General features: G+C 43.8%; 1 protein-coding gene and 1 pseudogene across 3 annotated transcripts in view; both read right to left on the reverse strand.

The window, feature by feature from the left end:
* Nucleotides 1–211: 211 nt before the first annotated feature.
* Nucleotides 212–18,064, reverse strand: part of RGL1 (ral guanine nucleotide dissociation stimulator like 1) — a 216,200-nt gene continuing 198,347 nt past the window's right edge. For all 3 annotated transcript variants that reach the window (XM_023533244.1, XM_011364549.2, XM_011364550.2), the window contains 5 exons: nt 16,495–16,587; nt 13,433–13,619; nt 9,629–9,883; nt 5,042–5,156; nt 212–2,618 (listed from right to left, as the gene is read on the reverse strand). In XM_023533244.1, coding sequence (XP_023389012.1) covers nt 2,431–2,618; nt 5,042–5,156; nt 9,629–9,883; nt 13,433–13,619; nt 16,495–16,587 — 838 coding nt within the window. In that variant the 3' untranslated portion in view covers nt 212–2,430. The remainder of the gene's footprint in view (nt 2,619–5,041; nt 5,157–9,628; nt 9,884–13,432; nt 13,620–16,494; nt 16,588–18,064) is intronic.
* On the reverse strand, nt 6,455–6,573 carry LOC111742647 (annotated as a pseudogene).

Below are 18,064 nucleotides of genomic sequence, written 5' to 3' on the forward strand. Positions count from 1 at the left end.
AGCAAGGCGTCCGCTCGGACTGTGATTTCCTAAGGAGGTCATCCTCTCCCCCAAATCTGGTTTGCCAGCGTTGTGACACTTGCCAGTGTGGGGATCCCCTCTGACTCTGCCACTGGCGTTCCCTCTGCTCCCTCTACCTGAGCCAGAGCAGGCTTCCAAAACGCTTATCAACACGTCTGGAACCCAGGACCTATTCGATTAATACTCCAGATGCCGTCCCTTTGGGTCTGGCAGCACACGCCGACCAAGTCCCAAATCAGTTTATTAGTTTAACCAAAAGGTAAACAGATGACGGAGATGCAGAAAGACAAGCATGCGAGCAGCTAGAAGCATTACCCGGCTGTCCACCAGGAAACAAATTTAAGACATTTAAAGTGGCATTAAATAAATGAGGCTACGTTGTATCTAACTGGAATTTCCGTTGTCTTTAAAAAAGGAAAATATATATATATTTTTACATTGCAGTATATAAATCTAGACTCTACATATACAGTATAATTACACAGGGCGAGCACACGGGCACATGTATGTCTTGGTAGCTACACTCTAAATCAAGCTGACACTTCTCTATTGTTTTTTCGACCTTCAAACCAAGAAATTCAGGCTGAGGCTACATTTACTTCAGTTTCCACAATGCCTAGCACCTCGGCCATCTCTCCTCCAAGCACAGAAGCACAGATGGGACGAGCCTCGCAAACAGAAGAAAGTGCTTTTCGACTGGCCGAAACCTAGTCGGTCTCTACGATGCACAGACTGATGTCCTAGGCAGATCTACAGGACATGTGAGGCCTTCCGGGCTCATTCTTTGGTCCACTGCCACAAATCTCTAAATTTTCTCGGTGTTTCTTGCAGATTTCCTATGGCTATGCACATAAGCCTCACATAACCTTTGGGAGCTGTGTTACAGGATTAGGAAGGGGGAAAAAAGCTCCATGTTATCACCTACTCTTCATATCTGGCTTCATTCTTTTTATTTTTGGAATAAAAACTGGTATTTTGAAAATTTTTCCTTTAAAGGGACAACATTCTGAAAGTGCTTCTCACACGCGTCGACATTTCGCATATGGCTTTTAGTTCAAACCTAGCACAGCTCAGATTTGGAAGGGAGAGGGCAATGTTACTAGAGACGAAAATGTCACTTGACAGTGACACCGTGATAGCAAGTGTGGGGACCCGAAGAAAAATGTGACTGGTTGCAACTGGAAGACCTCTTTAGAAATGATTTAGGTAATATCTGAGCCCCGCTTCTTTTCCCGTGACGGGGCACAGTAATGCTATAAAAGTTAATAAGTAAAACAGGATGCTGCTGTCAGCAGGGAACATCTGAGGGGCTATTAACAGCAACTGCTGCTTAGAAATCTTTCACAGGCTCAAAATGATCCAATAGGAGTCAATCGCAGTAGAATTTCTACACCTGAGGAACAAATTGCACATAACATAGAGGTACTACGATCCAGATGGCAAAAGACTCCTTTACATGCAAAAGGCCATCAGAAAAGGCAATGTAGTGGCATCCTGAGACAGAGAAGAGTCCCAGTGAGTCACCATCCTTTTGTGATTTCTTTTCCGGCTGGTAAGTTACCAAAGAACATGGCCATTTGAACGACCACGATTGGGATATGTTCTTTACGGGGGAAACAGAAACACAATGTGGTCGCCAGAAGTCGAAACGGGCTTGCGTTGACTCCAGAAATGTCGTGACAGCTGGACCGGAGGGTTGGCTGGACCTCTGAAGCCCTTTGCGGCCGCCCCCCGACCCCCACCCCCAGAGTAGCAGAAAACAGCGGATGCAGGCAGAGGTCGAAAGCCACTGGCTCATCCAAACCCTTTCAAAAGTGTCCTCTCATTCAGCCCGTGACAATTCCAGCCTTCACAATTGTTCTCTTCTGGTGGCACTTGATTGAGAAAGTAATCCTTGCCCTTTATAAAAACGGTTTGGACTTCTCCTAATACTGGCACCAAGGACACTCTGTATTCACAGGATTGAATCCATCTATCTGGAAGGTATGAGGCTAGGTTCTCAGTTCCTTCTATTTCCCTGTAAAAAGTGACCTCAGCTTTCCAGGCCATTGTGCAAATTTGTTTTTCCATAGTCCAGAATATTCTATAAGTCCCTCATATACCTATATATATACACATACATACCAAATATGTGTTATATATATATATATATTTATAAATGTGGATAATTCTGCATTTCAGTCTCAAATAGGTCAAGGAGAATCAGTGAATTGTTCATCCTTTTCATGTCGAATTCATCCCCCACTTCCCCTCAACGCCTATTATAGTGCCTTGCGCCCCAGAGGTACTCCATAAACATCTGATGCCTTCACCAATGACTCCCTAACACTGGATGGTAGCTGCAGTCACCGTGGCCTGTTCTCAGCCCCGCCGTGCCTTCGGCAAGCAAGGGGCCACCGGCCTCTCCCTTCAGAGGGTGATTTTGCTCTGTCTGTTGCTCCAGCAGCCCCGTTTAGTCGTTCTGGGCAAGGTCGAGCTGGTCTGCCTACGCAGTTTCGCTTGTTCTTCCACGGAGTTCTTTTTGCGTAAAATGAAGTCAAAGTTCACTTGGCTGTTCATGGCATAAAAGACATTTGCCGAGTCTGGGATCACGAGTTCTAGAAACAGTAAGGAGAGAGAAGGTGGTCAGCTGTGTGGGTCGAACCAGCACTGACAGTGGTGGGGGTATATTCTGCCCAGACCCAAGGCTGGGACTTCAGCCCTTTGTCCCTAGAATGTGAACCAAACCAAAAAGTGACAACCCCCCTCCAAAGAACTGGTTCCAACAACATCTCAATGCCAATTTTTAAAACTCCAATTTTAAGTGCAAATACATTCCTAGAAATTCAACCCATAAACTAAATGTTCAAACGCAACACGTTTTAGCTGGAAGAAAGTACAGTGGGAAACAGAGCCCGGGGGAATTTAAATGACGTTCCCAAGGTCATGGCTAGTAAACGGCAGAACTGGGACTAGAACCCAGGCCTCCTTCCTCCTGCAGTCCATTTTCTACTCCAACACACAGCTTTTCTCAGAGATGAAAAGAATCCGAAGATGTGGAGAAAAAAGTAGAAAATCTACAGCGTTTTTCAGAACTCTTGGAATATTGAAATATTTTGTGAAGTAATCCCAAATCGAACCAGTATTCTATTCCTTTCTTCATAAAGAGCTTGAATTTAAATATTAAACTGCATCCAGGTAAGATAGTGTATCTCTATTAACATTTAAACTTGTCTGCTTCAATGATTCCTAAGTAGATAGCTGCAATTTCTGAATAAGGGCTATTCCAGGTATGATGTGAAATTATCAACTGAAGTTATTTTAATCTATCTTTATCTTTAAAAGAAGGCATATGCCACTTAGCGCTCAGGGATGATGGGTATTTCAAAAACAAGCAAGGAACGAAAAGGTAAAATGTGCAAGTCTAGCTTTACGGTGGTGGCATGGGAAAGGCAACCAGTAGAGGCATCCGATTTTGGAACTGGGTTAAATCGGCCTTATATTAACTTCATACATGGAGATTCTATACAAGCAGGTTCTAGGGGACTCTGGAACATATTTTGCACAAATGTTCCATAAAGAATAACTCCTTTAAAGTGTCTCCAATCTCCTGCCCACATATTCCGGGGTCGGTAATAATGGACCTCACAGCTGTATGTCACATAGCACGTCTTCCAGCACGTTCTTGTTATCTTCACAATCGCCCTGTGATGTATGAGGAACTAGTAGGGTATCGTGTCCACTTCACTAACCGAGGACCAAGGCCCAGGAAGGTCAGACTGCCCACAAAGACCGACCAGCGGTGAGTAAAGCTGGGCCCGCGCTGCACCCGGGGGCTCCTGGTTCATGGACCCACCAGCCTCACCTTCGCATCGCTCTGTCGGCATCATGGTAAAACCCAAGGGACCACTTTTGAGGCTTAGAATTTTAACTGTAACTACATTAAAAGATATAACTGAGAAAAGTTTGCCCCACAAGCTAGATTCAGCTGAATAAATGAGAAAACGTCCAACAGTTAAAAAGAATTTTCTCAGTGGCTATAGCTTTCGCCTCTGAGAAAAGATACTATAATCCTGGCCGTTCTCTGGGGCCGGTCTCCCCTGGGCGATTGGCGTGGTCAAACGCAGTATGAATCGCTGCTCCCTTGCCATACTCTCGACTTGTATAATTCTTCCTTCCTTTTCCAAGGGGGCTGCTAGTTGGTGAACAAGCCTTTGACACTTGCATGGGTCACTGCCAGGTCGGTCAGCAGAAAGGGCTGGACTCACACAATGATATTTGCTGCTCCTTCTGTACGCGGAGAGGAGACTTACTCTGAGTCACTTTCTATGATGTGACAGGATATGGAGGAGTTATCCGCCAGCTTGTCTCCTCCTCTCAACAAATACAACCCCAGTTCAAACCAGCAAATAGATACATTCAGGGTGATTATTTGCCCAGTTTTCATAAAAAGAATTTCTTTAAATAAGGGGTTTCTAGGCATATTGAAACATTTTATGGATCACCAGTTCTTTGCCTCAATAAGTGTGAGGTAAAGATCCTTCAAATTCTAGTATTAGAAGCTTTTTGCTCCTTGAAGATCAATCATGAATAACGATAAGCTTTTGAAAGGCAAGCTTATAAGCATCTCATAAATGATTAATTGAAACAATGAGAAATTATCACAGGAACTGCTACATTTCAGGTCCACACACAACTCAGACACACATCAGTGGGTAAAAGAGGTGTGTGGCCACCCGCGAGAATCCAACAGACTCCCCCCGCCTCTCGACATAGACCTGATGTAGGATGAGAAGTTTACAAGAACAGGCAGGAGGAATGCTCAGCCCAATGTAGAAATGACAAGTGACATTGGGGCAGGAGCAGCGTGAGACCTTTAATTCTGCAATGAGGCGATGGCATGGCTCCTCACACAGCTCCACCTTCACGCAATTAGAAACCCCACTTGGTTCCATTTAAAAATGACACCGTATCCATTTATTGACTTCTAAGAACTGCGGTCACCCACTGCGAGAAGGCACGAGCAGGTACAGGCGCCCACCTTTGTCCTCCGAGATGACCTGCACCAGCTCGTACTCCTCGGCTGGGTCGGAGTCCAGGTTGTGCTTCAGCATCGCCCTCTGGATCACGGCGGGGGTTTTGTCCTGGCTCGTCAACTGGAAAGGCAACGGAGGGGGTTGCAAAGCGTTTAGTGCATGTTTCCTGAGAGAGCTCTCCCGGACCTCTTACTCTCGCTGGCTTGTGCCTTTCTGGGAGAAACGGGCCAGTGGAATGAGAACGGGACCAAGAGCCAGAACTCCTGGGTTCTAGTCCTGGCTCCACCCTTAGCAGTCGAAGGACGATGGGTCATTTACTCTCTCAGCCACCTACTCTCTCAGGGTCACAGTGTCTTCCTCTATTAAAATGGAGAGAATGTGTGCCTTGCTTACGTCCTTCCCACTGGTTGAGATTCCAGTGGAAGAAGATACATGAGGGTTTTGTGAAAAATCATAGCATTTTCAGTCTTAGGCCGAAATGACCCTTACCTGCCGAGCTGTTGCTATGGCGCTGGTTACAATCTGTGGCCACAGTTCTGCGCATTGATCATTTCAAAAAATACAAGTGACCCTGTGGCCCAGCCATCCTACTCTTGGGCGTTTAGCAAGAGAAATGAAAACATACATCTTCAAGAGGACCGGTAAACAAATGTTCATAGTAGATTTATTTGCAATAGCTGAAAAGTGGAATCAACTGGAATCTTGTTGACAACAGAGGAATGGATAAAGAAATTGTGGAATATTCACAATAGAACACTACTCAGCAGCTAAAAGGAACTACGAACGGATACACACAACAATGGGGATGAAAAACACCATGCTGAGCCAAAGAAACTAGACACAGAAAGAGTCTATTCTTTCAAAAACAGGCTTTGGTGTTAGAAAACTAACTTTAAATAGCCTGAACCTTAGCCGGATTAAAACAGTATTGAATGGATGGGGCACGAGGGAATTTTTGGAAGGACAAAAAATATTCTCTATCTCGACTTAGGGTGGTGGCTACAGATGTAGATGTAGATAGGAGAGGGACAGGGATGGAGAGTTATAAAAACCTAAAGAACTGAACGCTTAAGATCTGTGTATGTAACTGTTTGTAAATTATGCTTCGATAAATATCAGCTTCTACGTGTTTAAATATCATAAATCTAACATTTTTTTTAAAAGTAGAAGTAAAGGTTCTCCTCACCACCAGTTCTGACTTTCTTCCCTTCATCTCTGCCTATCCGCCAACTATTTGCAGGATGGTCAGGAAAAGAGGGCTGACTTATGTACCATCCTTGGGCAATTTCTCTACATTGAAAGAAAGCGAAGGAAAACTCAGACTATTCTTACTTTTTTTTTAGGCGAGGCAACCCTTGGTTGACCTCACAGATTGCAAGGACCTCGTCAGCTTACAATCCTTTATATTTTATGTTTTAAGCCTACAGCACCTGGTCTTGCTAGGTGGTCTTCCATCCAAGTACTAACCAGGCCCGACCCCGCTTCACTTCCGAGATCAGACGGGATCGGGCTTGTTCAAGGTGGCGTGGCTGTAGACCAGACTATTCTTACTTAAAAATAAAAGCTGTCCTCTCTAGGTGGTAAGAGGAGAGACAACCACAAAACAAAAAACAAAACCGAGTCTAACTTCCTCCAGGACATTCTGTCACTGGGAGCCTGAGATGGCGAGACCCAGAAGTCTCCCTCTGGTCAGGGGTGGCAGCTGGTATTTGCGATTCAATAAACAACGTGCATTACAATAGAGCCTTGTAAGCAACGGACACCTTGCTCGTTTGTCCATTGCCAAAACATCTGGTCTGTCCATTTACAAGGGCAAAAGAAAGGCACGCAAAATTTTCAAGAAGGAAAATATGTTTTTTGATAGTCTAAAAAAAATAGTCCCTCGGCTGGATCAAAGTGGACTAGTTGCTGAAGGAGAAAGGGCAGCACTGGGGACGGACGCTGGGCCGCGGCGGCCGACGTTAGGTTGAGCTGTCAACTTGAAACTTGCTTAAGGAAAAAAACATCTTTTTTCTCTTTATTTTCTTTACCTTAAACTTCCTCAGGTGTGTCCACATGAGGACAGGATGGCCAAGAGCCTTTGAGTGCTTATTACTTTGTATCATAAAAGCTACTGAGGGGAACTGATGATCACAATTAGTATTATCAGCTTGACCATGCAGCTGAATGTTGACATAGTGAACCAGCACCGTCCAGTGTGTGTGTATAAATTGTATGTGTATGTGTAACTATATGTGTATATATGTGTGTGTGTGTGTGTACATATATATATACACACACACAGTGTATGTATATATAACGTGAGCCTCATTTGTAATTTTAAATATCTAGTGGCCACGTTTAAAGTTTTTAAAAAGGGAAATTAAGTATAATAATATATTATTTAATCCAATACATCCAAAATATTATTTCAGCATGTAATAATACAAGAATTAAGATAGTTTACATTTTTTTATACTAAGTCTTCAAAATCTGGTGTATATTTTTATACTCACAGCACATCTCTATCTGGATCACTCCCATTTCAAATGCGCAACTGCCACATGTGGCTAGTGGCCACTCCACTGAATGCCACGGTACTGAATGATGCTTGGGTGTCACCTTCATGCACCCTAAACAGGCAATGCAAACATCTCCCTGAGCCCCTTCCCCGAGGTTAGTTTTCTAACACCACATGTCAGCTTGGCCTGTTTTTCAAAGAATAGGCTCCTACAGGATGCAATCTTTTGTGTCTGGTTTCTTCGGCTCAACATGATGTTTTAGAGATTCGTCCACACTGTTGCATGTATCCGTGCTTAGTTCCTTTTAGGTCAAAGACACTGCAGAGTTAACATAGGTAGAACTTACTTCTCTGGTCAGCATAGGTACGAAGAGCCATGTGAATAAACCACGCTGAAAATACAGTAACAACACAATGGCCTTGGCTTCCCAGTGGTTCTCCTACCTCTCTGATGCTCCTTGATCAGCGCCCAGCACCATGACCAGCTGAGTTCTGTTTCAGCCTACACCTGCTCCCTGCATGGCCGTGTCCACCCGGTAGGGCTGGACCGCTCCCGGTGCTTGACCCCGGCACCAGCCTTACACCAACCCATGCTTCTGATCATCTACTAGACAATGCCGTCCGGATCTCCTACTGGTGCCTCCAATTTAAATGTCCCCAGAACCTCCTCCTCCAGTATTCATATCTAACTGCACAGGACAACCAACCCCCAAGCCACCAGGACAGCCTTGAGAACTCCCTCTTCCTCAGCCCTCATGACAGTAACCAAAATGTTGATAACTAAATGAATTCTACAATTCTACCTTATAAAATTTTTTCAAAAATCTGTATTTTCTCCAGCCACGTGACCACCATTCAAGCACGTTTCATCTCCTGCATGGACTATGACAGCAGCTTCCTAACCTCTTCCCTACCTCTAGTCTTGCTCCCCACACCCCCGCCCCCCCGCCCACAACCGCCACTCCAGCATTGAGTCTCCATGACGCCATTACTTTTCTAATGAACAAATCTAACTGCTCCTTAAAAACCATCAATAAGATCCTATTGCCTGTGGGACTAACATAAACTCCTTCATGTGATCCTTTACATTCTGATCTGACCTCTATTAGAGTATTTAGTACATTTTTTAAGTACATTTTGGATAATGCTTTATGATCTCCCTTTTGATTATAAGTTCCTCAAAGGCAGAAATGTCTCATTCATCTCCCTATCTCCAAAGCCTTATCCAATGACTAAGACACAACCGAGTTCAAGAAATATTTTGTTAATTCAGTGAGTGCTTTAGCAAAGCTTTTCTCTAGAACATGAAAAGACAGTGCCTCCATAGCTCCTATGTCATATTCAGAGCTGAGCTTGTCAGCACTCGGTGTGCAAGTGATAAAGATGAGCAGAGAGGCAGAATTAGCCGTGGGATTTTACTGCAGAGGAGAATCTGCTTCTCAATATGTGATATGTCCTATAAACTAAAGAGTTTATTCTCATAATAAACACATGAGACCATTCACAACAAGGTTATTACCAGGAGAGGCTCCGTATTCCAAAAAGACTGCCATTATTCAAAACATTTTGGGGACCGTGTTCAAAAACATAGATTTTACAAGAAGCTGAAAAACATCTGTCTCATTTATTTATAATGATAGTTCCTCGTGGACTCATGCTGTCTTTCCAGCTTGATCATCCGCTTTACTAAGTTTGATTCCAAATGACTAGAAGAAAGATTTGCCCCCATGGAGGACACTGCTAAGGCCACACGGCGACTCAGTTATAAATCCGCATGTGATTCCAGGGGAAGCCTTCCAAGAGGCGCGTGGCAGTGGCCCCTCTGGAATATAGTTATATAGTCATCCGAGCTGACAGTTTTGAAAAGGGTGACACTGCCCTGGACGAATAAGTTTCGGCAAATTTTAAAGTGTAGAAATTATGTCCTGTAAGTGTTGTTGGTATGTAAACTTTGAATATATTTATATACATTATTGGTCTACACCGAGGGAGGTCCTGGTACTTATTCGCTAGGCACATCCTCATCTCGTGTGAAGGCACACGTGTGGGCTAACGCTATACGCCTTTTGGGGCGTCAGTCCGAGCGCCTTACCACGATGCTCTTGTACATGTTGCCGTTGTTGTCCTCTCTGCTGATGCGGATTATGCAGGTGTCCTCGTTCTGCTGGTTGTAAATGGGAGGCAGCACTGTCGAGGTAATGGATGTCACGGAGACGGAGCGCTTGTGGACTTTGGGGTTGTTATTACAGGACGGAGGGGAGGACAGGGGGTTCATTAAGGACGACATCCCTGAGGAATTTGTGTCCATGGAATGGACGGAGGAACACGATGAGGATGACTCAGAGAGCTGGAAGAGTAAACACACCCCGGAAGAACACGGGACTATTAGAACAGTGCACTTCATGGATTTCAAAGCACAGTTGTTGAGACTAAGACACTTCCGTTGTTCCCTCCACAGCAGCCCACAGTGCACTTGTATCTTTTCTCTGGTATAAGCGCCCCCAAGGCAGGTGCCTATCAGTGACTCAGTCCTTAACCTAATAATAACCCTACATTCCTGTGAGGCAAGGCGGTTCTGTCATTTCTCTAGTTTTCGGCTGCTCTTAAGGAGTTGAACCAGCAGATGGCAGCAGATACCAGGAACTAGAGCCAATATGGGCTCCCAAAGGAAATGGGAAGCTTAACAGGGCAGGAGGAAAGCCTTACGCCAACGACTGACATCCTAGTGCCTTGAGCAGGAATGATGCTTGCCATGCCCGCAGTGATCATTTCTATCCTGATCCCACTTTGCAATCAGATTATATAGTGGGAGAGAAATGTCAATATTTTTATAAATTCCTGAGATAAGGACCACGGAATACACAACTCTGCACAGAACATGAGTCCTGACAAGGCCCCTGCGATCGCCATTCCCTTTCCACCGCTGAGGATTCCGAGGCCAGAGAGAAAACTGTTGACAGCAACACCAGGACGTGCTTCCAAGTTTCCTGACTCCCGGGGTCATGTGCACAGAGCAAGGACGCAGCCACAGCCCAGCTGCAGGTGACGATAACGTGGCGAAAATGAACACAGTACTCCAGTACCTCGGTGACGTTTGGGATGAGCTTTCACATATCTTGTGAGCAAAATGCAGAGCATTGTAAAGATGCAGGAATCAAGATTCAGAGAAGCACAGACTTGCTCAAGGGAACCCAGCCTACGAGCAGCCCCACCGCTTCCCACGTTTGCTTCTACAACAAACTGTACACATTTTCATGTTGTGTATCAAGGATAACTAAGGAATGAGGCACGATAGTCAGTGTGCTTTTCTGATTTAACTACACAGTTATCATTGTGCAATACCAGTTACGACAGAAATAAGGTGTCTAAAACTCACTAGGTGGTGCTCCAAAAAGTCATTAAATCAATCGGTTTTAAATATCAATTTGTATTGTAGAAAATTACAATTTCTTAGACTGAGTTAAGCCAATTATACCACTCAATCTTATAAAATAATTGTAAGTCATCTAAAAAATAAATAATATTCATTTCTTTTATACCAGTCTACCTGTCCGTGTCTACCTACCAGTCTGCCTACCTTTCTGATTATCTGGCTTCCAAATAAAATGGAGTTTACTCTACTGTATTTCCTATAGACTTCTTCCTATGGCATAACTACACATTAAATTCTCCTGCATGCTGAGTTTCATTAGAGCCAGCAAGTTGATGTTTCAACTCTGATAGGCAGGAGTCTAACTGTGGCTCTATCGTAATATGGTTATGTTACATTTTTCTCCTTATGCGTCCAAATGAGTCAACTCGTGGCTCAATTTGAGGGCTGACTGATAGTTGATCATTTTAACAGCCTCACTTTGCTTGAAGGTACACCACACAGTCGCCAAGAATGCCCCTTTTCCACTTATTGGTTCAATTTGTCACCTCCCTTTTCCTTCACATAAATCCCTTTTTCCTTGGTTGAATTTTCTAGGATTTTAATGACATTTATAAATAAATAAGGCCTTAAAGATGCCTGGGTTATAGCAGCTCTAAACCAACCACCTGAGAGAATTTACTATGAGGAGCGAGTGTGAAAATAAGTGTTTAGAAATCACGACGAGGGGGATGATGGAAAAGGAATGAAGTTACACGTCACTGAAACAAGCGACCTCACGGTGTAGCCAGTGGGGAAGGCAGGGTGGCAGCCTGGAGGGCTGCAGGGCCTCGGGGTGGGAAAGGGCTGTGGCAGCCCAGCCAGGTCAGCTATGCAGTGGGTGGGAGAACTGAGGACTTGCCAGTTAACATTCAGGGATTTTGTAGCCCAGCAACTACTCGCCTCCAATTCAATTTCTCATTTTTAAACCTATAGAAATTCATGACTCTGAGAAAGGGTCACCCAAAGAATAAAAATCCGTGACTTGTGCAAGAAAGTAAAGCACCAGTGTGATAAGGGTGGAGACCAAAAAGGATGAAGCAAGGAGTGTACAAACGACACACACTAGGCTTCTGAGTAGTCTGAATAGTGCGAATGTGATTCTAACTCCTTCCTGGACAGGAAGAAATCCCATAAAGGTGTGGGCAATATCTTAGTTGTCACTTCTGTACAATGGCCATCATCAAAAAGGGGGCCCCACAAAGCATGAGAACCTGTCGAAAGGTGGATAATGAGACTTTACTCCAGGTTTTGACAAACTCGGTGTTGCATGTCAGGTCCTGTAGAATTGACCACACCCCTGGTTTAGGAAAAATGCCTGAGAGAATGACCATAAGGGTTTGCAGAGATTTTTCCCTAATGTCTGGAGAATGTTCCCTGAGTCATCTCAATCTGACAAGTCTTGACTATGGTGTCCTTCCTGCACTGGCTACTTTATGACAAGGTCACTTGAGGGTTCCCAGATTGCTGTTATTGCTTGTAACAAATGTGAAACAACACACAGATCCCCTTGTAAAATGGATACAGACAAAATGAAGGAATACAAACATTCTATCTCACTGGCCTAAGTTTAGGCTAAGCGGCCAGAAACTAGACAGCAAGTTTGGCTGGCCATAAACTTCTCAAAATGGTACAAATTCTAGTCACGTCAAAGTTGACATCTCTGATCCAAGCTCCTTGGCCAAAGATTGAAGCAGATGTATAAAGAAGCTTAAGATGGATGTTTGTTTTATTTTCATTTATTTATGCAGTCATTGAAAATGGAAACTCTCTATGGGAATTATTTTATCACCTCGCATCGCTTTCCCTTTTTGGGGGGACATGGTAAACTGTATCGCTGTTACCAACTCCTTACTCTCCTCTGCGTCCATGCCCTTTGCCCTGTGACTCCACAGTTCCTCCTACCAGAGGTGGAATAAAGCTGCTTGCCTCGTTTATTTAGGCAGGATTTGCCCACATGATTTGCTTTGGCCGATAAAATGTTGGCAGATATGACCTTAGTGAAGGCTTGATATGTGCTTACAGGATTACTAGAGCTAAGCCCAACCCAAATCAAACAGCCTGCAGTTCAGTTTGAGTTTTGGAGTGGTTCGCTATATAACATTATCATGGTAAAAGCTTAGCTAAGACAAGATAAGACAGCAAGAAGCTATACACATCTCCATATCTTAATTTTTGCTCCAAGAAAATCCTACATTTCCTAAATAAAGTATAGCTCATGTTACAGGTTATAATCCTTCAGTCGCCCTTGGATGTGGGTATGAACAATATTTCAAAGGCTAGATGAATAAACCAACATGCTCATTGCTTTTGGATCTGTTTCAGTAAGAAATGAGTCTCCAGGTAGAACTTTGCTTTTGACGTCTCCTAAAAACACGACTTTCAAAATACTATAGAGTGATAAACTTGAAAACAGACATTCCTCATGTGCTAAACACTGTGTCGTGTGGCTGTGTTAGGAATTATGGAGAGGGATTAAGTAGATACCTTTTTCTGAGGCTCATCAGGTGTGTCCATGGGAGTGATAGAGCCCTCCTCAGCCTCTGAGTGGTTTGACTCGCAGGAGGACACACTGACGGAGTCCATGCTTTCGCCAGAGCTCCCACTGGCAGTGGACTTGGGCTGCTCTTTGGTGGGAGTGCTAGTGGTGATAATGTCCGACCCCAGAAACAGTCTGCAGAAGACACAACGCCAGGCATTCTGACTCTTATGAATCCATGCAATCCATGACTGAGCAAATATTTTTGTGTGAATTAAGTCTTTCATGTTTTCTCAGCCTTGCTTGCCCTGTCATTATTATTTTAGAAAAACATTTGCTCAAAGTTTCTAACACATCATAGTAAACATCTTGTCTCAATAGGTTATTTCCAGCCTCAAAGAATACACAGTTTGCTTGGCTGCATGAAGGGCCACATTAATCTGAAGTCTTTCTAGGTCGAGGGCTCTCCATTTTGTAACAGTCAATGGACCAATTTGGCAGGATCAAAATACCATTACCACAACCCTCTCACTTCCCACTGTAAAATGAATTCCATGAAGCTGAAGAAGAAAGGGGACACTCTGTTAGACAAGAAACCAAGGAGGAAGACTTCTGTTTCTAACAATCCGATGAACTACAATAACCCAAACCCCTTCGCTGTAAAACAAGTAGACGAGAAACATTAAAAAAAAAAAATTTTTTTTTTTTTTTAAAGTTGGGCATGCACGATAGTAAGGAAAATCCCAGAGGCCAGAAACAAAAAAGGAACTGAAAACCAGAAGTATGTGAGCTAATTCTGCAGCTGGTCTGGATGGGGAGAGGGAGGTGGCAACCTCGGAAAACCAGGGACCTGGATTTTTACACATGCACAGGCCCCAAAAATGAGGGCTGCTGTTTATGGAAGGTGGGGAGTCGGAAATGAGACCCCTTATGTAGAGCCAGGACCCTCAAAGGATTGTACCCTTAGAAAAGTGTGAGCTAGAAAAATATCTTCCTACTGGCATAAGAAGATGGCAGGGAAGTCTGCCTGTCCTGGCCTGAGCCTGGGTGAGAGAAAAATGTCTCCTCCACAATCATGTGTGATTTTGGCCAGTACCTCACTCAGACTTGCCACCCAAGTGATCTAAGAACTAGGGATTTCAGGCCAATGATATTTCAGAGGAAACTAGAATTTTTAAAACAGTATTTCTAGAGTTATATACCTTCAACCTAGGCTGCATGCAGAGAATTCCCTGAGAAAGATGAGCTCACAGTACAAAACTGCAAAATACACACAAGAAAGTATCTTGGCCAAAGAGAGTCAACAAGCATAACAAACAGCAGGTTTAGACTCCCAAGAACTTCAGATATAAGAACTGTCAGAAAGAAACTAATAACTTATTCATTCATTTGACACATATTTGGGTGTCTACCATGGGCCAAACTATAAGGTAAGTATTAAAGACATAAGAAAAGAAATTGAAAATAGGAGTTAAGAGCAAGACACTCCGATAAAAGAACAGGAAGGTAACTTGAAAAAAATTTTCATTTCTAAATTGAAAAATATAGAGATTTAAATTAAAAACTCAGTGTAAGGATTAAATAACTGTTGAAGACAAAAAGTATGAACTAGATGATAGATCTGAAGAAAATCCTTGGAAATCAGCATCAAAATTAAAAACAAAACAAAACAAAACAAAACAAAACATGAGGGATGGAATAAAAATGCCTGTATAAGAGAGTTCCAGAGAAAGCCAATCGAGAGATGGAAGAAGGACTAGATCTGAAGAGATGGTGGCTTAGAAGATTCTAGAACTAATGCCTTACATCCCCTGATACCAGGTAGAAGCTTGAACAGCTTCTGAGAGTGGATAATGCATTCTAGCTAATAAACAGACACATACGACATGCAGGAGGTCGGATGAAGATAAATGCAATGAAGAAATGCAAAGCAGGCACAGGTGAGAGAGGGTTCCAAGGGCACGAAAGGTGGATAAATTACAGTATTTAATCAGGTGGTCAGGGAAGGCTCACTGAGAGGGTGACATTTCAGCAAAGACCTGAAGGAAGTGAGAGATATCTGGGGGAAGTGTTCTAAGTAGAAGAAACAGTAAGTGAAAATGAGCGCGCCCCTCTGCGCAGAGAGGTCCAGGTGGCAGGAATGCAAGGAGTAGAGTGAGCGGAGAAAGATGAGGACAGACAGCTATGGGACAGGTGGGCGAGGTGATGCTGCAGAGTCTTGAGGGCCATTGTCAGGGCTTCGGATTTTACTCAAAGGGAGACAGGTATGATGAAGTGAGCTACGGCGGGCCTCTCGTATGCCCGGCACTGAGCTGCGCATACAGCCAAGACTATGATGGACTAGGCTGTTGCTTTCAAGTGGTTTACATTCCACTGGGAAAACAAAACAAAACAAAACAAAACAAAACAAAACTGACAGCCAGCATGATTGAGAGTGATCGGGGCCAACAGCGACCTTAGAGAAATGACTTTCTTAGGAGGTGACATTTTTGCATATTATCTGAAGGAGCTAGCCACAGGAGAAAGAAGGAGCATGCCAGGCCGAAGGAACATCTACTCTGAAGGCCCCAAAGCCAGAACGAGCCTCTGTGGTTGAAAGATGGCTAGAAGAAGGGCTGGGTCTTGGTGAACAAGGGGCAGTGCTGGGTGAGACGAAGGTGGTCAGGAAGTTTTGGAGAAGATCACTCAGGGCCCAGCACCCTAGGAGAAGGAGTTTGGGTGCTATCTTTGAATAAAACCATCGGAGGTTTATAAGCAAGGAAATGATATAATCTGGTGTACATTTTAAGAGACCACAGGACCATCTGGGGGAGACTGGATTGTTGGGGCAAGGGGGGGCCCGAAACCGGCAAGGGTGCTTCTGGGGTGGTCCAGGCAGGAGATGGTGGTGGTTCATACCAGACAGAACAGAAGAGAACATGAATGGACTTAGAAACTGTATACGGTGAAGTCGTGACAGGAAGTTTAATGAGTGAGTTAACTGTTCTTCATTTTTACCCTGGCTCAAGGGGACCATGTTGAGCACCCTTGCTCTCTCCCCACTCTGATGGGACCCCTGGGCGATACTCACAGGCTGAGCCTCTTCACCATGCTCTTCCGAGGCTTGGGAGAGGTGGCGGCGCTGGCATCCGGGGCTGCTTCAATCTCACAGGAGAGGGCGTAGCTGGGGAAGAGAAGGGAGCACAGGGGGTCACAGGCTGAGAACTGAAGGACAGATTTAAATTCACTTAATTTACTGGTTTTGTTTTAGAGGAAGGCTCTGATTATTCAAAGTAAAGATACATACTACGTTGTTCTATCACAAATGTCAGAGGGTATTGACTTAACGACCAGATTTTACAAACTTGAATGCTTTAAAGGCAGAGTTCAGTACACCTCTCTTCCCCCCACTGACACATGGACTGAGGCTGGTTAGTTCCACATGTCTAAAAAACCTGGATTTGTATGCTGTGGCACCATCAAAGGCTGGCCCCATTCTGTTTCCTGATCCTTCTCATCCTGCTGCTAGGCCAGTGGAAAAACCATCTCTCCTCCAGCATCTCCCTCCTTCCACTTTGTCTGTGGGCGCATGCGCCAGTGCCAATTTACTTTCTCTCCGAGAAAATGAAAGATGACACTTTCGTAAACTATCTACTCTTCAGTGAATAGACACAGACAGTTATATTACTGATAAAGATATATAAATATGGATTTTAATTGCCAAAACATCCTAGATTAAAAACGCTCCAGATGCAGACATCTACCTGCACAAGAGGAATTTATATCTGACTTGAAATGTCTTTTTCTGAAAGCTGGTGAATATATTTGGTTTGGGGGAAGGTGAGGAAAAGCAAGCGTGGTGAATCTTAGCTGGGTAAGTTGCTAATTACATGTACTTTTTAAAACCTAAAGATGTGTCCAGGTTTTTGCTCAAGTAGAAGTATTCATTGACATGGGAATTATTCAAATATTAGCATAAGCTGTCGAAATGCTTATAAATAGAAAAAAAAAAATGAGATGTGTTTACCAAGGTTACTTTTACCATTAAAAAGTCAATTACACGGCTCATATTTCGAGCCTGGACCTTCTGATCCAAACCACGCACCAGCATGGTCTGTATGTTCCACGCGAGAGCAGGATGCACGTACACATAGAGAGAAAGTCAGTTCACACAAACTGATCACCAGACCTGGGAACCTGGAGAGAGGCAATAACTTCTTTCTTTTCTAAGTGGCAAAGAAAAAACTCTTCACCGACTAAAAAGTACTCTGAATCGAAGGTTTTGCTTTAATTATAGCAAGCGCAACCTACTTCGAGATTTAAAAAGATCTCAGAAATCATCTATCTTTCAAATGAGGAAACAGGCTTATAGCGGCCACCTGGTTTGCCCAGCACCACATCCAAACTCTACCACGGCCTCGTTATGACACTTCTCTAAACCTCATTTCCTCATTTTGCTGTCAATTTTGCTCTCCCTGATGAGAAACATTCGAGGAAATCCCCTGGTCTACAGCAGGGGTCGGCAAATATTTTCTCAAAAGGACCAAATACTAAGTATTTTTTTTAGGCTTTGTAGGCTACATGGTCTCCAATGCAACTACTGAACTCTGCCTTTAAAGCATGAAAACAACCATAAACAAGATGTAAATGAATGGGCTGTG

This window comes from Pteropus vampyrus, unplaced genomic scaffold, assembly GCF_000151845.1.
Source record: "Pteropus vampyrus isolate Shadow unplaced genomic scaffold, Pvam_2.0 Scaffold98, whole genome shotgun sequence".
In the NCBI taxonomy this organism is placed as follows: Eukaryota; Metazoa; Chordata; class Mammalia; order Chiroptera; family Pteropodidae; genus Pteropus; species Pteropus vampyrus.